This window comes from Notolepis coatsorum (genome assembly GCF_963971535.1).
Source record: "Notolepis coatsorum genome assembly, chromosome: 8".
Lineage (NCBI taxonomy): Eukaryota > Metazoa > Chordata > Actinopteri > Aulopiformes > Paralepididae > Notolepis > Notolepis coatsorum.
In genome coordinates, this window is record NC_140172.1 from 128754892 (window position 1) to 128777528 (window position 22637).

At 42.5% G+C, this 22637-nt stretch overlaps 2 protein-coding genes across 2 annotated transcripts in view; one reads left to right on the forward strand and one right to left on the reverse strand.

The window, feature by feature from the left end:
* The window catches only part of capn5b (calpain 5b), a gene marked incomplete at both ends in the record, with an annotated part of 111934 nt that overhangs the window by 34745 nt on the left and 54552 nt on the right, over window positions 1–22637 (forward strand). The window lies entirely within an intron of this gene.
* ompb (olfactory marker protein b) lies at window positions 21784–22269 on the reverse strand (the record flags this gene model as incomplete). The annotated part of the gene is made up of 1 exon (XM_084319732.1): window positions 21784–22269. One exon carries the CDS (start codon window positions 22267–22269, stop codon window positions 21784–21786), a length of 486 nt encoding a protein of 161 aa, XP_084175858.1.

The following is a 22637-nucleotide window of genomic DNA, read 5'->3' on the forward strand; positions in this document are numbered from 1 at the left end:
ACGCAGAGGAGTCACATACGATCAGTCACAGCTACATGAGTAGAGCTCCGGACTCATGATCAGAAGATCACCGGTTCGAGCCCCGGTCAAGGCTGTTGTCGGAAAGTGGTGTTGTTGTCCAGCAGGGAGCACTCTGTCCTCTCCATGGACTTGTCAGTAACAATGCCCCTGTTACGGTGATAGGGACACCGTACAGCTGCGAGTGCCGTCCTTCGGATGAGACGCTAAACCGAGGTCCGGACTGAATTCGGTCGTTAAAGAACCCAGGGTGCCTATCTAAAGAGTAGGGGGTTCCCCCGACGTTCCTGGCCAAATTCCCAATCAGGTCTCTGACATCAAGGCCACCTAATCAGCCCTCCCCCTTAATTGGCTGATATCAATCCCTGTCTCCTGAGCCGTTCAGTCATTGTGTAGTGTGATGTGTGCCTGGTGCCAGTGTATGGCAGCCATTGAGCCTGCATAGCCCAAGAATGGGTGCTACCAGTGGTGGTGAAGGAGGCAATTTCCACCCTACATTGTGGCGAGCGCTTTGAGTGTCTAGAAAAACGCTAAAAAAATGTTGTCTGGAAAGGAGTTTTTCAAACGTTTTTGAGCGCCACAAGTGAAGAGTGCCATTCAGCTTAATTGTATTGGAGTGACGGCAGATATCTGAAGAAACAAAGCCAATCCTACCAAAGCGATCGGGATGGATAGATACTGTAGCACTCCTGGGGGTACGGGGTAAAATAGGTCTTCTTGGGTGAACTGCCCATTTAAGAGTTTCTCTGCTTTTTTTTTAATCAGTTTGTTGATTAATGCCTGAAGTGCTTATCGACCCACCCTGAACTTCCAAGCTTCCAAGCTTATAGCCACTCCCATAAAGCACAGAGCAAGAACATAGACAGACCGTTCACACCCTAGACCACGCAATTAGAAATCCAGACGGCTTTTTATCTCTTTAGATGATACGGTCTATTTCCTCTCTCTCTCTTCCTCATTGTGTGTCAGGCCAAGTCTAGCTGTTGTTAAAAGTTGTCAGAGGATGCAGGTGTGTGTGTGCCTGTGTGTGTCTGTGTGTGTCTGTCTGTGTCTGTGTGTATCTGTGTGTATGTGGAGCCTAGTGGAAAATACAATGTTCCCACTAAAGCCACTAGTTGGCACTGTGCCTTTCGGGTATCCCCTAATTAAGAGGCACACCACAGAAAACAGGAAGTGGAAAGCCTACAGGAAGGAAGTCGAGAGTCTACAGGAAGTGGAGAGCCTACAGGAAGGAGGTTGAGAGTCTACAGGAAGTGGAGAGCCTACAGGAAGTGGAGAGTCTACAGGAAGGAAGTGGAGAGTCTACAGGAATTGGAGAGTCTACAGGAAGGAAGTGGAGAGTCTACAGGAAGTGGAGAGTCTACAGGAAGGAAGTCAAGAGTCTACAGGAAGTGGAGAGCCTACAGGAAGGAAGTTGAGAGTCTACAGGAAGTGGAGAGCCTACAGGAAGTGGAGAGTCTACAGGAAGGAAGTTGAGAGTCTACAGGAAGTGGAGAGCCTACAGGAAGTGGAGAGTCTACAGGAAGGAAGTCGAGAGTCTACAGGAAGTGGAGAGCCTACAGGAAGGAAGTTGAGAGTCTACAGGAAGTGGAGAGCCTACAGGAAGTGGAGAGTCTACAGGAAGGAAGTGGAGAGTCTACAGGAAGTGGAGAGTCTACAGGAAGGAAGTGGAGAGCCTACAGGAAGGAAGTGGAGAGCCTACAGGAAGGAAGTCGAGAGTCTACAGGAAGTGGAGAGCCTACAGGAAGGAAGTTGAGAGTCTACAGGAAGTGGAGAGCCTACAGGAAGTGGAGAGTCTACAGGAAGGAAGTGGAGAGTCTACAGGAAGTGGAGAGCCTACAGGAAGTGGAGAGTCTACAGGAAGGAAGTGGAGAGTCTACAGGAAGTGGAGAGCCTACAGGAAGTGGAGAGTCTACAGGAAGTGGAGAGCCTACAGGAAGTGGAGAGTCTACAGGAAGTGGAGAGTCTACAGGAAGTGGAGAGTCTACAGGAAGTGGAGAGCCTACAGGAAGTGGAGAGTCTACAGGAAGTGGAGAGTCTACAGGAAGTGGAGAGTCTACAGGAAGTGGAGAGTCTACAGGAAGTGGAGAGTCTACAGGAAGTGGAGAGCCTACAGGAAGTGGAGAGTCTACAGGAAGTGGAGAGCCTACAGAGCCTCCTGGGATTCAGCTGAGGAAAAAAACAAAGATCCATGTGTACATCTGTACTCTCAGTTTAGAAATCTGTGCATTCGGATTACGAATCCATGCCCACGCAAATGTTCTATCTGCACGTGCTGAGTAACCCATGCGACCGTGAAACGAATACTTTCTTTTTGAGAACATTGCAGTGATGTATGGGGTTGACGCCTGTCACCATACAGTATGTGCACCAGTCTTAGTTATCACAAGGATAGAATGTGGTGAATATATTTAGAAATACTGCACATTTATTTGATATTAATGATAGTAATGTTTCATGTTCTATAGAAATTGACCGTATGTGGTTTTGTTTACTTTTATTTTCTTTCAATAGAAGCACTGATGGACTTACTTGAAGGGGCACGTCACCAAAAGCAATGCTGATCTATTTCGCACATACTCTCACACACATCCAAAAACGCTAAACCGTTTTGCACACATTCATTTAGATTCACATTTATTTAGAGTAATTGAGTATGAATATGGCCCCCAGTGATGCCATCGGGGACATTGAGTCCTTGTTTTGTGTTAATTACATCTCAATTAAATGATCCTAAGTCCTATAAGACAGGGTAGGTATTGTTATTTTCTCATTGACATCATTTCATTGAGCTGTAATTAACACAACACCAGGATTCAATGTCCCCGATGACATCACTGCTGGCCACATTCAAACTCTTTTACTCTCAGTGTGTTCAATGTTCATTTGTGTGTGTGTTCCTCTGTGTGTGGATTTTTGGCAGTTCACCGAAAATAAAAAATAAATACATATTTTCCTCCTTACTTGAGTACTAGTATCTATCCATCCAGATCGCTCCGGTGTGATTCGCCTAGTTCTGTAGATATCTGCCGTAAAGATGATACAATACACAATACAATCCAATACGATAGAGCTGAATGGAATTTGGTTTGTTGTGCTCACAGTGCCAAAAATATACATTTGAAAAACTCAAAAGCAATGCATCTTTCCAGAAATCCCGGTTACTCAAGATACTCCACAGGCCATGTTGTGAACAGTTTCATGTAGGAACTATATTCTACCAAACTACACCACCTATAATAATGAATGGGGCGAACTTCGGTAGTTTAGGATCACAATCTGTCAGAAGGCAAGGATCATTTTCTCTCTCTGTCTGAATGGGTATGAAGCCCAGGATATGATGGAGTCACATTTGCCGTGCTTAGGAACAGTGGCCTCCTGTCAGCGATGGACTGTATTTATACCCTCCGTCTTATTTATATCCTCTGTCTTATCAAAAATCATTGCAGCACAGTTCAGTTCAGATTCTTGTGAGACATGGATAAGGCTATAAGCACTATTCAATTGAATTAAAGAGTGCTTCTCCCAGGGATAAGGCACTCTCATCCATGTGACAGGAAGTGAATGAAAGATAAATAAATAGGGATGACAGATGTGTGTGTGTGTGTGCGTGCGTGCGTGTGTGTGTGTGTGTGTGTGTGTGTGTGTGTGTGTGTGTGTGTGTGTGTGTGTGTGTGTGTGTGTGTGTCTGAGAGAGAGAGAGAGAGACACACACAGAGAAATATTGCACTGAAGACCTTACATGCACATATCCTAATACATATAGGGCTAAGCAATATGGCCAACATATATAAAATATTGCAATATGTCTCTTCATTTTGATAATAATAATAATAAACGCATTTGTATAGCACCTTTCATACAAGAATTGCAGCTCAAAGTGCTTCACAACAGCAAAATGAGCACATAAAGTGCAGACATAAAAAAATCACAGTTTTTCACATTAGGATCTAACATCCCAATAGGCCACCTTGTTTATGGTTTGATTCTATTGCAGAGTAAAATAGAATAGACATAGACAAAATAGTGCAGTGCAATACAATAGTAGAATAGAATAGAGAGTAAAATTATGCAATAGTGCAGTGCAATAAAAAATTTAAATTTTTAAAACTATCTTTACCTTCCCTGTTTGATATCCACAGTTTACATTTACATTTACATTTAGTCATTTACCTGACACTTTTATCCAAAGCGACTTACAAGTTCTGTATGACAGGTCATCAGGAAGGGTACAACTCTATCAGCTGAGTAACAATATTCATCAAAGTGTTACAGTGTAGGTTAGTTTATTAGGACAAGTGCATGAAAGTAAGGTTAGTTAGGGTTAGATCTTTTAATTTTTTATTATTATTATTATTATTATTATTATTATTATTATTATTATTATTATTATTATTATTATTATTATTATTATTATTATTATTATTATTATTATTATTATTATTATTATTATTATTATTATTATTATTATTATTATTATTATTATTATTATTATTATTATTATTATTATTATTATTATTATTATTTCAGATAATGGTTGAAGAAGTGCGTCTTTAGTCAAAGGCGAAAGATTGGATGGGATTCGGCTGTCCTAACTGGGGTTCATTCCACCATTGTGGGGCAAGGACTGAGAATAGGCGGCTTCTCTTTGATGACCCTCCCGGAGCTTGGATAGGAGTAGGTCTGCGGCGGCCAGAAGATGCAGAGCGTAAGGTTTAAAACAGTTTAAAAAAAAAACTGCAAACCTCCTTCTCAGGGCGCAGTTCCCTCTCTCAGGGTACATTTCCAGGCCTGGGTCCCCCACACAGTTTTAAAACCTGACAGTTTAGAACCTGTAATAAAAGAGTAAAATAGAATGGACAGAGTAAATAGTGCAATCTACAGTACAATCAGCAGCGGAGTGTATTAAAAGGCTAAGGTGAAGAGGTACGTTTTTAGCTTATTTTTGAAAATGTTTAGAGATCTAGCTTCCCTAATGTCCATAGGTAGGGTTTTCCATAGCTTTGGTGCATAGTTTGCGATGGCTGGGTCCCCAATTTAACATTTAGATGCAGATGACTGTGGAGAGGTGGGGGCAGTTTTGAGTAGCTGGTCGATGGCTGAGAATAATATTCTAGAGTTTCCAACATTCTCTGTGATAATCTTAGAAAATTGTCCTTTCTTGCAACTCGTATTTCTTTGTTATATAGGCAGTCATGGCTTCTTTATATATATCGCAGTGGACTGTGAGCTTGGTTTTCCTCCATTTTTGTTCAGCAGCTCTACAGATTTCCTTAGTCTGACCAACAATGCTATTATTTCACCATGGGGAGATTTTGTCAATTGACTTTTTTTGTTTTACCTAATGGAGCGACCAGGCAGTTTAAAGAGCAGTCTAGGCTGGATGGTATGACGGCATATGGAGACTTGACTTGACACATTGTTCTGACATCATTCAACATGTGAAAAAATAACGGGTTTCCCAGTACAAAGGACAACGTGATGCAACATCTTTTTGTGATACGGAAATATTGTATTGTATGTCTTTATCTTGTAATACACGTAATGGTCTTTTCTCATCATTACATCACAAATTCTTCATAATACTGCTTCAATGTGTAATTCAGGATTACATAAAGAAATATATATATTATTTGAATAACTGTTGGGCTGATAGCGTTACTTTTTCGAAAGCATATATTTTCATTTTTATATTTATATATTTTGAATCCAACTTTTAACATCAGTCTCAATGTTTTCCACGTCAAGTTCGATAACCACCTCGCACACGGGGAGAAATATGTATGTCAATATTGGGCAAATGGGAAAATACAGAGCGCATGCACACACAGACACACAGACACACACACACACACACACACACACACACACACACACACACACACACACACACACACACACACACACACACACACACACACACACACACACACGCACACACACACACATACTGTACACACATACACACACACGAAAACACACGCACATACAGTTCCCAAGTGGCAGCCTATTCGTCTCACACTTTTAAGTGCTGTCAATAAAAAGTTTGGCCAGTGTACACAGTGTAAAGCAGAGTTACAGGTAAAAAAATTATAAAAACACAATAAAAACCAGCATAATAGTGATGTAAGAAAAAGTGACAGTGCTGAGAGTGGTTGGTATAAAAAGTGCAACAGTAGAATAAAATGTACGTAAAGTACTTACAAATACTTAAAATACTAAATACAATAAAATCATAATAGCTAGATAGTGTTCATGAGTCAGAATCAGAAAGGTCTTTATTTGCCAAGTAGTTTTCACATACAAGGAATTTGCTTTGGTCATTTTCGGTGCGACATTAGTGGACAGACATTAACAGACAGATAATACAATAAAGAGGTGGAGTAAGATCAAGTGAAATATGAACTAAGTTGAGCACAATAGAATAGAATATAATAATTAAAAAAAAAAATCTCCAGAGTCTGATGGCTTGATGGTAGTATGAGACCTTGAGGAAAAAAAGCGTCTTCAATAAAGCCATGTGAAATATAAGCGGACATTAGATTAGATTGGAATAGATTAGATTAGATTAAAATGTATTGTCATTATGCAGCACAAGTACAGTACAACGAAAATAAGTTTGGCATCCAACCACAGTGCAAATGTAACAGTCAACAGTAGTACTATACAATGTACATTCAACCTCATAGTCATCATTTGATACAAACGACAGCGCCAAGGAGAAACATCCACTTTGACAGTGTCCCAGTGCCTTTGCATTTGTAATATGGCTGTGGTTAATGGTTCTAGCTCCACCTTGACTATAATGGGCAGGTGAAATATGTGTAGCATTTGTGTCCCCCCCCCCCCCCCCCCCCCTCCTTGTAACCCTATCAGATCTAGTGGGATGTGTGGGGGAGCGTCTCAGAGGAAGCTGTGACCCTGCGGCTCCTCATCCCCTGTTGCCACATAAATCCTCTCAACAACACTGACACACGGATAATCAGCTGGCCGCTCATCCGCATGGTCCCTGTGTCCCTTGCGTCTCTCCCTAGGAGCTGACTCTCTCTTCTTCTTGTGTTTCTCTCTATATAGGAGCTGACTCACTCATTGTCTCTCTATATAGTAGATGACTCTCTCCTTCTTGTGTTTCTCTCTATATACTGCCTATCTCTTACAGAATGACCTCCTAGACCCTAATCAGTCAGGCTTCAGGACTGGTCACTCCACAGAGACGGCCCTCATTGCGGTCACAGAGGCACTTCACTTAGCAAAAGCGAAAGGCCTCTCCTCTGTCCTGATTCTCCTAGATCTATCTGCAGCCTTCGACACAGTCAACCACCAGATCCTCCTCGCAGCCCTCGCAGGAATGGGAGTGGCTGGCTCTGCGCTGACATGGCTGTCATCATACCTCAATGACCGCTCCTACCAAGTGTCATGGAGAGGGACCCTGTCGGCCACCCGCCCCCTGCGGACGGGTGTCCCCCAGGGCTCGGTTTTAGGACCCCTTCTCTTCTCCCTCTACACTAAATCACTGGGTAACATTATCACGTCTCATGGCTTCTCCTACCATTGTTATGCCGACGATACTCAACTCTTCCTCTCCTTCCCTCCCTCAGATATCCACGTCTCTGAGCGGATCTCGGCCTGTCTGTCCGACATCTCCGCCTGGATGACGACCAACCACCTCAAACTGAACCTAAGCAAAACAGAATTGCTCCACCTCCCGGCCAAATCCTCCCCCCTGACCGACCTTTCCATCACAGTCGAGAATGCAGCTGTGTCCGCGTGCCCGACCGCCAAGAACCTTGGTGTTGTCCTCGATGACCAGTTGAACTTCTCTGCTCACATCGCAGCGACAACCAGAACCTGCCGATTCCTCCTGAGCAACGTCAGAAGGATCCGCCCCTTCCTGACAAAAGAAGCCACCCAACTCCTCGTCCAATCAACAGTCATCTCCCGCCTCGACTACTGCAACGCACTGCTCGCTGGCCTCCCGGCCACTGCCACTAAGCCTCTTCAACTCATTCAGAACGCAGCGGCCCGCCTGATCTCAAACCTACCGAAGTCGGCCCATGTCACCCCACTTCTTAGGGACCTGCACTGGCTCCCCATTGCTGCACGAATCCGCTTCAAGGCCCTCGACCTAGCATACCGTGCGGCAAAGGGAACCGCTCCCGCCTACCTCCGGTCAATGGTCTCTAACTACACACCCTCAAGACCCCTACGCTCTGCATCTTCTGGCCGCCTCAGACCTACTCCTATCCAAGCTCCGGGAGGGTCATCAAAGAGAAGTCGCCTATTCTCAGTCCTTGCCCCACAATGGTGGAATGAACTACCCACCCCAGTTAGGACAGCCGAAACACGTCCAATCTTTCGCCGTCGACTAAAGACGCACTTCTTCAACCATTATCTGAATTAAAAAAAAATAAAAAATCTAACCCTAACTAACCATACTGTCATGCACTTGTCCTAATAAACTAACCTACACTGTATCACTCAACACTTTGATGAACATTGTTACTCAGCTGATAGAGTTGTGCCCTTCCTGATGGCTTGTCGTACAGAACTTGTAAGTCGCTTTGGATAAAAGCGTCAGCTAAATGACTAAATGTAAATGTAAATATAGTAGCTGACTCTCATTGTCTCTCTATATAGTAGCTGACTCTCTCATTGTCTCTCTATAGTAGCTGACTCTCTCATTGTCTCTCTATATAGTATATGACTCTCTCATTGTCTCTCTAGTAGCTGACTCTCTCATTGTCTCTCTATATAGTAACTGACTCTCTCATTGTCTCTCTATAGTAGCTGACTCTCTCATTGTCTCTCTAGTAGCTGACTCTCATTGTCTCTCTATATAGTAACTGATTCTCTCATTGTCTCTCTATATAGTAGCTGACTCTCTCATTGTCTCTCTATATAGTAGATGACTCTCTCCTTGTGCTTCTCTCTATAGTAGCTGACTCTCTCATTGTATCTATATAGTAGCTGACTCTCTCCTTCTTGTGTTTCTCTATATAGTATCTGACTCTCTCATTGTCTCTCTATATAGTAGCTGACTCTCTCCTTGTGTTTCTCTCTACTGTAGTAGCTGACTCTCTCCTTGTGCTTCTCTCTATATAGTAGCTGACTCTCTCATTGTATCTATATAGTAGCTGACTCTTCTTCTTGTGTTTCTCTATAGTAGCTACAAGATAAGAGGTGGGACCAAGTCATTGTTTTGCAAGTCTCAAGTCAGTCTCAAGTCTTGGTACTCAAGTCCCAAGTCAAGTCCCAAGTCAAGACAGGCAAGTCCCGAGTCAAGTCCCAAGTCAAGACTGACAAGTCCCAAGTCAAGTCCCAAGTCCTAACCTTTGAGTTTCGAGTCATAAACAAGTCATAATATGCGCTTCACCAAAACATTTCATTATCAGCTTGTTGGCAAAACATAATCTAATTTCTATAAATGTAATAATACTCAGAATCAGGGTTAGTCTTACAACTAGATACATTTGGGCAAGAGCTGCTTGAGAAAACCAGTTCAGGAGAGAAAAAAAAGAATAAGGATCACCATATCAATTTTAAAGGTAGGATAACAATAACCAACATATTGTCTTCCCACTTGGACCAATCATTTATTTAACGTCTGCCTGCCCTGTATATACAGTCTATGGCACATGATCCATAATAGCAGACCTCAGCTCTCAAAGAGCACCTACGGGAGGCTGCAATTAAAAACTGGCCCCTGTAAATGTCCAACCCCCCCCCCCCAACCCCCTCCAATGTACAGTTTCTTCCCCTTCGAATGTATATATTTCTGTTTCTTATGATCTATGTCTCTTATACAGTACTGTATACTTGTATGTCTTGTATGTCATACATGTCTTGATAAAACAGTATTGTATAGCTGTATGTCATAAGTGTCATGATGAATTGAAAATAGGGGACCCTGATGTAAACAAGACGAAAGTATTTTTCTGGTCTGCATCCCCTTAACAATTGTTTGTATTGAGCCATACTGTATTGTACCCATTCTGCAATCTGTTCATACAAATTTCAATCAATAGATTGTTTTAAGGAGCAGCAGTACTGTTAGGCTACTGCTGGCCATTCATCAAGCGAGACATTGCTGATTGTTTATTTATTTTATAAGACAAAACTATGACTACCAACTGCCTAGCCAGCCGTGTATCAATATTGGATGTTTGATTTGATTTGATTTGATTTGATTTGATATTTTTTATTTTCGTGTCTTACATACAGATGTATGCCCAGGCCATATGGGCTTACAAGACACATAACAATAAGTATATAATAATATACTTTACCAATTACTTAACAAATGACATAGACCAAGATGGCCATAAAAAAAGAAAAATACAAGAAAATACAATAAAACGTAATATAACACAAGCTGTACTCAATGTAAATAAACAGAAAAACAGAAAAACAAGGTGAATTCAAATACAATTATATAGGATACAGTGTGTTTTGTCTCAGGTGCCATGCCTTCTCCAAAAATCCTGCAAAACCGAAGATGTCCTCCACAAAAAAACAACTCAACATACAGCTCTCAGACTGCCAAAACAAATCTGGGTTTGCAATTTGAATTTTTTCAAATAAAGCCCTCCTCAAAGTGGTGTACAAAGGGCAATAAAAAACAAAATGATATTCATCCTCCACCACTCCCAGATCACACAGAACACACAGCCGCTCCTCCTCAGGTTTACCCTGGAATCTACCCACTTCCACAGCCAATGGCAGGGTGCCAGACCTCAACTGGGCACACAGAGACCTCCGTCTTCTCTTTAAGTTTAACATTACATAAGGTTCAGTAAAATACTCATTTTTAATTGCAATATATTTTCTAAGTTTAGGTTTTTTCAAAATCTCCACCTTCCACTTATCCTGATGGATTGTTGATAATTTTGTTTTAATTATGTGAACCTTACACTGCAAATTGTTCATAAAAATCATACTCAAGTCAGTAGAAGAAAAAATCATAGACATCTCTCTTGACCAGGGATGACCGTGTGCTCTGTCCCAATTAAAAATCTTTTTAGTCACCCTGCCATTTGGCAGCTGGACCAGGCGGTTCCATAACCTCACCATTTCACCCTTTTGCTTGACCAAGCGAGAATCCCACCCCATGTCCCCTTCTATAGCCCCTTTTGGTGTGTATTTATGGACTCCTAAAAAGTATCTTATGGCCCGGTTCTGGATCGCATTACATTCAGGAGCATCATCAAAACCCCATACTCCAGCAGCATAAAACAAAACAGAACCCACCATTGAATCAAATAATTGTGTATATGTTGAAAACCCAAGGTCAGTGCACACTTTCATTTTACTCAACACGCCCCCTAGCGCCCTTCCTGCTGACTCAGACATTATTTTCCTTCCTTCTATGAAGCACATGTACTCATTAAAGGTAAAACCAAGATATTTATAAGAATGTGTGTAAATCAGAGGCGTTGGTCCAAATTGAAACTTATGACTACTCTGCTGTTCGTGTTTTTTCCTAAAGTGCATAATCTGTGTTTTTTCACTGTTAATCGCAAGTCTCCATTTCATGCACCAAGAACTCATAATATTCAACATGTTTTGTAAATTTGCTTCGTTTTCTGCAAACAAAACAATATCATCAGCGTACAATAAAATACTTAGGATTATATTATCTATTGGAATACCAAGATTGGCTTGCTTGATTTCTTGCGCCAGGTCATTAACATAAAGGGCGAATAAAGTAGGAGAAAGCACATCTCCCTGTTTTACACCGAATGGTGTGGGGAACCAGCCGGTCCTAACATCATTCAGCTGCAGACAGGCAGATGGGGCCTTATACAGGCTTTTGATAGCCTTATAAAATAGTCCATCAATACCAGAACAGATTAATTTATAGTCCAAAAGCTCTCTATTAATCCAGTCAAAGGCTTTTTTAAAGTCAACAAAACAAACAAATGTATTCTTGCCCTCGTCCAATCTGGCTCTCACCACCGATGATAAAACAAAAACATGATCAATACAAGCTCTCTTAGCCCTAAACCCATTCTGCTCATCCACCAACATTTCATTATATTCTAAGTATTTATTTAATCTATTATTAAGAACACTTGAGTATAATTTATAAACTGTACTGATCAAACTAATACCTCTGTAATTTAGTGGGACTCTAGGGTCAGCTTTTGCAGGATGTAATAATAACGTGACTGTGTCGATGGCTCATTGATTTAACTACTGTAGCTAGCAAGCCAAGTTACTTACTGTTATTTGTGCAGTTTCAAATGTCGAACGAAGTTGGAAGTTGTTGCGTCTCCATCTGTGATTTTCGACCCACACATTTAGCATATTGCAATTTGTTTTTTGTTGACCACCATGTCGTTTTTATAAGCAAACGAAGCAATCTTTGGTATAATTTTCCACTGGATCCGTCGTTCGTTCGTAACGTTACTTCTCTCGTGCAAATTGATTGGATGCTGTCAGATTGTTTCAAACAAAGTGGGCAGTAGATAGGATCTTTGAGCCAAGACACAATTTACATTTAACTAAAACGTTCTTTTCTTTGTGCTCAACAAAAGAGAAATAGTGAGAATATCCAATATCATGTGTAAAAACTTAACAACTGGGCGCCGCCATGACAGTCTAACAAGTAAACAAAACACGGCCACAACTAGGGATGTTCGATATTGGCTTTTTTACCGATACCGATATACCGATATATTGTCCAACTCTTAATTTCCGATACCGATATCAACCGATACCGATATATGCAGGGTTTCCCCCCCCCAAAAAACGGAATAATTTCAGGTAATTAACATTACATATCTCTTGTTGTGGAATTAACACCACATTATGCATACTTTTGACAATAAATAAAATCAGAATTTGTTCTTACTTGCTTGCCTGGGTAAATAAAGGTTAAATAAATGTAAAAAAAAAAAATATATATATATATATTTTTTTTTAAACCGATACCAATAATTTCCGATATCACATTTTAATGCCAATATCGGCCGATAATATCGGTAGGCCGATAATATCGGACATCCCTACCCACAACGTGTCTCCGCAGGTGAAACAGGAGCCAGGACTGCGCAAATGAAGTGTCTATTCGCTGGAAATGAATGAATTCACGGCACATTTAATAACATCATTTTTAATCGTTGGGCATGGGGAAGGTATTAAGTCTTCTCAAGTCAAAAGGCTCAAGTCCAAGTGAAGTCACGAGTCATTGTGTTAAAGTCAAAGTCTTTTTTGATTTGGTCAAGTCAAGTCCAAAGTCATCAGATTTGTGACTCGAGTCTGACTCGAGTCCACGTCATGTGACTCGAGTCCACGCCTATACTGTACAAGATACTTTACAAGATACTTTAATGCCACACAACTATGGTTGGTGGTAATCGTTTGTGGTACAGCATGTTATTTAAGCACTGGGACATCAACATGGAACATCAAACACCCCCCTCCCACCTCCCAATCCCCACAATAAATACATAAATACATACAGGACAGTCACATATAACAAGTGTCAGTTAGTGTCAGTTCAATTCAGTTCATGTTCACTTCAGTTTGGATGCTTGCCCGTCTGTGCAAGGGGGGGCGGGCCAGGGTGTTTAGTGTTCGGACTGCTGTGGGGAAAAAGCTGTTTGTGAAGCGTGTTTCTGGTTGAAATTGACCTGTAGCAACCTGAGGAGGGATCGTTGACTATTTTACCAGAGCGGGTGACTGTGCATGAGGTGTAGATGGAGAGGGGAGGGGGCAGCCAATTATTTTGGAGGCTGTCTTGGTGATGCGTTGGAGTTTGTGTTTGGTGTGTTTGTCAGTGGAACCGTACCAGACTGTGATGGATGAGGTGAGGATGCTTTGAATTATGGCAGTGTAGAATTGGACCAGCAGGCGTTGTTGGACTCTGTACTTTCTCAGTTGCCTGAGGAAGTACAGGCGCTGCTGGGCCTTTTTGATGATGGCAGTGGTGTTAACACTTTGAGTGCCAGCAGGGGGCGCACGATTTAGCGCTTGAGTGCCAGCGCTCTATTCAATGAGAGGGCGAGCACATTTGCAAACGCATAAACTATATCTTAAATTATGGCTATGTGTCTAATACGCCCGTTGCTTATCAATGACTTGCTTGCAGTCAACATTGTCGAAACGGATTGTTTTTTCATCGGTACATTTCCGTTTTATACCATTTTGAAAAACGCTCGTTTTTGGACATTTCCAGAAAAAAAAGTGATTCAGCAGGAATCGCCCTTTACTGGAATACACAAAAAACTTTGTAATTCTTCTGCCTATTTATGAATCGTTTTCAAATAAACGCTAGATTATCGATAGTATATGTGTACTTATGCACGCTAGAGAAGCGGGCTGAAAAATCGATTATCTTATTTCCTGATCAGTGCGCACACACAGACACACACACACACATACACACATAGGGGACACGTTGATATATCTGTGAAAAAAGCTCTGATTACCCCAAGACTGGTAAAATAGATTCCTTACTTCAGATCAGATGTTCTCCAAAAAGATTATTCCAATTCCTGATCGCCATTCCAAATATCGATCACGCTGTTCTGAGGGACCACAATGACTGCAATTGGCTCGGATTACATGCTTGACAAGTAAAATGTGGATTCTGGATTTTCTTTTCCCCATGCGTTTTCATTCAGTCCAATCCAAAGGGTGCATTACCATCCGGGAGACGATAGGGGGCGGTATTTTCCCTGTTCGAGCTCAGAGAGAGTCCCAGTGGTAACGTGAGGCTAGATTGTGTCATGGTTTTTGCCTTATTTCACCTTTCTGTGAGGGACAGCTGTCTATTTTTGCTTTATTTCACCTCTCTGTGAGGGATAGCTGGCAATCCCTGTTCCCTGTGGTTAATTGCCTCATGGGTCGGCAGGTGTGTGGGCTTGATTGCACCTGATGCAGTGCAGCTGTGCCTATGGCCATGTGGAGTCTATTTAAGTTTGGAGATTGCAGTGTCAACTGCTTTTTCATTTTCCTTGTGCTGGCTATACGTTTGGTCAGGCTCATTATATTTAAGTGTAGTGCTGCCCTATTCAGCATTTAGCCTTCTTTTGTAGCCATCTTGTTTTCGGTTACTGGCTTAGTTTACACTTTACTTTATAGAGGCTGAGTCCTTTATGGTAGTGTTTTCTTTTGTTCTTTTGGAACTGTCCGTTGCACATAAACTCCCTTGGTGGAGGTTTATTGTTTTATGTTTTCAATATAAACTCTGGTTTTAGGAGTTGCCTTTGTGGCTTATTTATTCTTTCTACAATACCCCTTTAATGAGTGTCGTCCTGTTTTTTTGGACTTCACTTATTTTCTTAAATACTCACTTTGAGGCTTTCACCTGTAAAGGTTGTTTTGTGTTGTTTATTTTCCCCCTTCTCCTAAAACGTCTGCGTAAGCAGTTTTGTGGTTATTCGTTTTACATATAACTTTAAGATTCCCTATTATCTGCTCATGACCCACACACACACACCCCCACAGCCCTCACAGATTGATGAAAAATGAATGGAAATCGCTAATAAAAAAAATAACGATTAATAACGAGATTTCTCGTCGTTGGCACTGAACGGTTGGCATGAAATAACGAGAATTCTCATCGTTGGCACTCAAAGTGTTAATGTCCCATTTGAGTTTATTGCTGATGTGGGTGCCGAGGAACTTTAATGATTCAGTTATGGTTATGGGTTGGTCTGAGATGGTTATTGGGAGTATGGTTTTTTTTTTTTAAGTCCTTAAATCTATGGCAATTTCCATGGTTTTGGAGCTGTTGAGCAGGAGTTGTTGAGCTGACTCTCTCATTGTCTCTCTATATAGTAGCTAGAGCTGTCCCCGAAGCCTGTTTTTAGGATTCGAACTTCGGCAGGGTTTTTTGAACCATCGTTTTTTTATTAATTAATTTAATCATTATAGATCCTATGCGGGTGACATTGGTGACAAAATTGGTGCATTTTTTTTTTCAGTGGCGGCTGGTGAAAAATATTCTACTGTAGGTTGGGTTGTGCCATATTCACTCAGTTTTAGTAACTACAGTATATAACCAGACCTGCAAACTGATAAGAAAAATGTTTGTAAACCAAAAGAAGAAGAAAATCATTGTCATTTTAACATGACAGCACTCAGAGAAGAAAATAAAGGGAAAAGACAACCCGTATCCGGGTCTGACATCAATTACATTTTCATATCATAACGCAGAGGCTGAGAAATGTATTTCTGCCGGTAGAACATCGCCGTATGAATTGAAAGAGCAGTTGCGTGTCGCGCTAACCCTTCCAGAAGCTTTGTGGTCCGGGCTTGAACATAAATGTGTCTCCATAAATCCATTTAGTTAGATCCAGCACTGAATGTATCTTGTGATTATTATCAATTTTCGACGATGACGACAACAACATTAGTTAGCGTTGACGTGATTCCGGATGTGATGTCACACGAATGCCATCACGCCAGTCCCCCCCACCTAAAAGCGGAGGTTCGAACCCATTAATTAAGATTTGAATTCCAATGTAACGAACGAAGGTCCGAACGTTCGAACATTTGGGCTCAGCCCTAATAGTAGCTGACTCTCTCCTTGTCTCTCTCTATATAGTAGCTGACTCTCCTTGTCTCTCTCTGTATAGTAGCTGACTCTCTCCTTGTGTCTATATATAGTAGCTGACTCTCCTCTCTCTCTCTCTCTCTCTCTCTCTCTCTCTCTCTCTCTCTCTCTCTCTCTCTCTCTCTCTCTCTCTCTCTCTCTCTCTCTCTCTCTCTCTCTCTCTCTCTAGGACTTGTGTGAAGACCCTCACCTGTTTGTCGATGGCATCAGTGCTCATGACTTGCACCAGGGGCAGCTGGGTAACTGCTGGTTTGTGGCGGCGTGCTCCAGTCTGGCCTCCAGAGAGGCCCTGTGGCAGAAAGTAAGTGTCTCTGTATATATATATACGTGTGTGTGTGTGTGTGTGTGTGTGTGTGTGTGTGTGTGTGTGTGTGTGTGTGTGTGTGTATGCGTGTGTATGTGTGTGTATGCATGTGTGTGTATGCGTGTGTGTGTGTGTGTGTGTTTACTCACTCTAGTCATACTAATCTTCTTCTATGACGTGTGTGCTGTAGGGGAAATCGACTGTTCTCATGTGCACACCGCCACCTAGAGGCTTCGGTTTATTCTGTAAAGTGGTTACTGATCCCCATCACACTTCCCAGGCCACTCCTAAGACTAGCTAGTATTTTATTTCCTAGTGTAAACTATGGATGAGTCTTCCGCAGTCAACCAGCACCTGCTAACAGGTCTGACCCTTTAGTTCAGCTGATTAGCGCTGCCGCCTGCGGATCCTAATGTTCCATGTTGAGATCCTAGCACTAGTGATCACCAAGAAGCTCATTTTAGAGTCGACAGTGGCTGTTGCTTAGCAGTGTGACCACAGTGATGCAATCCATTACAAAACGCTGAGTGTGTTTAGTAATGGATGACAGTGCGTAGGCTGCCGGTTAGGACCTGTTAGGACCAGGTGGACGAAGGCAGCCTGCCTGTCGCCAGAGGACTCATTACTACACATCAACACGTCCTGGTGGCCCCTGCAGACACTCCAGCTTTCAGGACACTGGTCTCGCAGGAGACGCCGGGGCTGGAAGCTCCTCTGGTGACGTGTTGCTGTTGTTGTTGGAAAAAAAAAAAGAGGTGGAAGTGGGGATTGGAGACGATGCCTTGGCCTCTTCTTCACCTAGACTTTGGTTTGTGACGCCTGCTCAAGCAAGAGTCTATGTATGTCTCTATCTTTCTCTCTCTCTCTCTCCCTCTCTCTTTTTCTCTCTCTCTTTTATTTCAAATGATTTATTTCAAATATGCAACATAACAAACAAACATCAAGTACATATATAGCCTTAAGCCGTTCAAATAATAAATGTATATAAAAAATAACAAAGAACAAACAAAAAAGTCAAACAAATATATATATTTTTTGTCATTTACATATTTGAAAAGGAGTGGGAAGAAGCATACACTTATTTAATCCCACCCCTATTTACTCATCAGAACATACTATATTTTATTTACTCATTCATACAGTACTAGACTTATATTGAAAATCAACTTAGTTTAACAATAATTTTTTTTTAATAATACCTTATTAATATTTGCCAAATTGTATGTTACCCTGTAAAGTTCCTCTAGCCATTTTCTATACATATATACAACTATATACCTACATATGCACATATATAAATGTATATATACATACTAGGGGTTTGATAACTGGCAGTATGTATGTGTATGTATGTATATAACATACATACTGCCAGTTATCAAACCCCTTCTTCATCTCTGTACCTCTGTAAAAACCATTTGACTGTATTTGATTTTAAACTGTTTTATTTTTTGACATTGCTTTAACTCCACAATCAGACCGTTCCATAATTTTACTCCGCATATTGAAATACAAAGACTCTTCATGGTCGTTCGAAAACTGTATCGTTTGAAATTAAATGTTCCCCTTAAATTGTAACCCCCATCTTGCACGTTATTGTATAGAAGACAGAAGAGAGAGAGGGGGGAGAGAGAGAGAGAGAGAGAGAGAGAGAGAGAGAGAGAGAGAGAGAGAGAGAGAGAGAGAGAGAGAGAGAGAGAGAGATGGGTGCACTAGATTTATTGTTATACGCTATATTGTTAAGACTGCGGGGCGACTCGTTTTTAATTGAGACCCAGGAGACGGAACACGTCTTCAGCTCTGTGTTACCATCACATTAACAGAATGGGAGCTTATTTTGGAGAAAATTAATATGAGCCACAAAACCCTGGCAGGCAGGCAGGCAGGCACACACTCTATGCAGAGCGGTCTCTACCCCTTGTACCAAATCTGTGGCCAAATTAGTTTGAAAGAAAATGTGTATGTGTACAGAGTGTCACTAATAAACAAAGATTAAGCTTGTTTGAGCATTTATGAGTTATGCAGTGATGTATCAGAAAAGTAAACTGACTAGTGCTATGTCTTTTCTGCGTAAGGAAACCATACCTTTATGGCTGCATTCATCATTGTTTCCATGGACACCTTGAATAAACAAGGCTGCACAGACAGCTGTGAAATTACATTATTTAACTTTTTTTTCCAACTCATTTTGGCTTATAAAACATACAAACAAATATTGGGGGAACAATAATATGATAGTATTTATTCAATATGTTAAGGAAAAATACATATTCTGCCTGTTTTTGGCAGAGATGTTTGACAGTGGAATGTCATCCAACTCTCTGCGTAGGAGAGTGAGGCAGGCAGGCAGGGCTCTGAAAAACTATCAGATGTATGTTGTTTATTTCAGTTTGACCCCTTCTACATTCTATAGGACGCAAGCTGAGCTATTTGAATAAACCTTTCAAATTATTTCTATATTTAATAACAATTTGTATGAATATATTTTTGCTACTTAACTCATTGAGCGCCACGCTCTTTCCCCATCTGTACTGCCTGGTGCCAGCTTTTTTTGACAATTTTCACGATATTTCACGATCTTTGTGGAGCTATTGTATATTCTATATTATAGCTATGGAGACAATAGTATGGCTCATTTGACAGACACTATTTATAGTCCAACATGTAAAAAAAATTTAGTTTCCATTTAGTCTTTTTCATAATATCCAATAGTTCGCTCTAGGCGATCGCGAGTGTTGAACGTGTCCTGCTCACTGCTGCTCACAACGAGTCCCTAGTTGTTTGGGGCTGTGGGGCCGGCACTAAGCTGGCCCAATGCATGTTCATAATGTAGGCGATACTGACACCTGGCGAGATTCGATCGTCATTGCAATTCCAACGTAGGCAGATGTGCCAGGGAGCTCCGGCTGAGTGTTTAGAACGGGGATCAAAGGATCTAAAACGAGATATTATGTTTTTGGCACTCAAACGTTTGGCGGTGAAACACGAGATATTACGTTTTTGGCGCTCAATGAGTTAATTGCTACCTAATCAATAAACGACTGAAAATGGCTTAGCAGCATCTCTACACCTTTACACTCTGAATCATTCTCAGTATCTACAATATGCACCCATTGATTGGGAACTCCAAGTCAGCAGCTTGTATTCTTTCAAGACTTGTCAACACCTACCCAGCTTTCTGTGTGAAGCGAAAGGTGTCAAATTACCACATATTGGACTGTGATAGTTTCGACCTATTAGTGACATCACAAATGCAACTCAGATTCCAAGGAAGCTCTTCCTCTCCAGGGGAAGAATGTGAAAATGGCACTCTGGTGACAAGTTACAAGAACAACATTTATTGAATAACAATTTGTATGGTCACGCATCCAAGACGAGTTAATAAAAATGATAAAAACACGTTTTTGAGTGGAGGGGATCTTTAAAGATTCACTGAGCGAGAAGGTGAGAATGCTATTTGTCAGCAACGCACCACTAACGCTCTGAAATACATACATTCACACCTGGGAGCTGCAACCACCAAGGTTAGTGCCTTGCTCAAGGTCACCTCAGGCAGTCTGGGGATTCGAACTGGCACCGTTCAGTGGTTTCAAGCTCTCGTCTACAACCAGGTCCTTTCTTATACTCCTGCTCTCTTTCTATCTCCCCCTCTCTCTATTCCCCCCCTCTCTCTAGCTCTCTCTCTCTCTCTCTCTCTCTCTCTCCCTCTCTCTCTCCCCCTCTCTCTCTTTCCCTCTCTCTCTCCCCTCTCTCCCCCCTCTCTCTTTCCCTCTCTCCCTCACTCTCTCTCTCTCTCCCCTCTCTCTCTCTCCCCTCTCTCTCTCACTCCCCCCCCCTCTCTCTCTCACTCAGGCTAGTTTCTCCTTGGCCTCTCCAGGCCAACCAGGTCACTTCTCTTACTCCTGCTCTGCATTTCCCTTCCTCCTTCCCTCTCTGCTTCCCCGTCTCCCCTGTGGTAGCGTGATGCAACAGGGCTGACCCTATAGCGAGGGAGGTTAAGGGTTGGTTGTTGTGCAGATGTAATCTCCGGCCCCTGCCATTTGTCAGGGTCACTATGCCAGACAGAGATGGATGAGGCAGGTGAAAACCCGCTTTGCTCGTACACCAAGGGACAAAACGCACGCAAACACACACACACATATACGCACATGCACGTATACACACACATAGTGATCATCATGTCATGTGAGAGTCATCTCTACCGAGCTCGACAAGGTCAGCTGTCTGTCAAACTGTAGACAGGCGGATACAGGGTCTTTCGTGGCCATATAATCATAGGAACCACGTTACGTTAAGAAAAGGCCGATACTGGGTTGCGGTTTGATTTAAAATTATTTATTTAGATGGTAGTTTTCAAATTCTAGACAAGTAAGAATTGTGATAAAGAAAACCGGCTCAGTTGTATTTAGCTAGTGAAACGGTTCAGTGGTAGAAGCTCGCAATATGAAATGATTCTCTCCTCAGTCCCCAGGAGTGCAGGCAGCATGAGCTTCTTCCGCTGTTGCTTTTCTCTCCCTCGGCTGAAAAGAGAACCCTAGTTCAAGAAAATACAGGTCCAAACTAAAATAAACTCTCACGTCCAGCAGCACATTCAAAGTAAATTCAAGCGTGTGTTTTTAACAGCAAGTACCGGTGCCTACAGTATCTGGTTGCAGAGCTGCGTGTGTCAAAATCAAATCAAATAAAATGTATTTGTAAGGCCCGACAACACACGTTAATGTCCCCATGGGCCGGACACGTCTTCTTTAAACAAGTCAAGAAGAAACATCACAATAAATCAAAAACAAAGACAAAAATACCAGAAAATCCCAAAATAGAATGTAAAATAAATAAATTTAATTAATGCAACACTCCCAGACATACCCCACGCGAAGGTAAGGAAAAACTCACTAAAAACCTAGCACTCGTCCACCGTGAAGGCGATGGTGCAGTCGACGCTCTCGGGGCCGCAGCCGTCCTCGAAGCCGAAGAGGAAGTACATCACCTTCCTCACCTTGGCCAGTTCGCCGATCCTCTCGCCGAACTCCTGGGCGTCGGCGTGGCAGGAGTGGACGGCCGCGTCCCGGGCGTCGCCTCGCACCCTCCAGAACACCCCGGTGGGCTCCAGCAGCTGCCGCGTCATCAGGTGGGTGAGGTCGGGCGTCCAGAGCTGGGAGGTGGCCGTGACGGTGAGGCGTCCGGTCTGCGGCAGCCGCACGCCCCAGTGGGAGAAGGTGAGCTGCTGGCGCGAGAAGTCCAGCCGGTAGACGGCCTCGTGGGGCCGCAGCAGCCGCTCGCCGTCCTGGCGCTTCAGGCCCCGCTGCTGCAGGGACTGCACCCGCAGGCGCATCACCTCCGTCAGCTGCGGGTCGGGCCGGAAGGGCAGTTCCAACTGGGCGGACATGTCCTGGACGGCACACTTCCACGGGCCGACGGCTCGATAGTTGCCACAAGGCTAGATAGACCTCTGACTGTGTCGGCACTGGATTTCACTCCCTCCCTATGCTCTTTCTCACTCTCTCTTTCTCACTCTCTCTTTCTCACTCTCTCTTTCTCACTCTCTCTCTCTCTCTCTCTCTCTCTCTCACACCCCTCTTCCTCTCCCTTCCTCTTTCTCTCTCTCTTCTATCTCACACCCTCTTCCTCTCCCTCCCTCTCTCTCTCTCTCTCTCTCTCTCTCTCTCTCTCTCTCTCTCTCTCTCTCTCTCTCTCGCTCTCACACACACACACACACACACACCCTCTTCTGCTCCCTCCCTCTTTCCCTTCCCC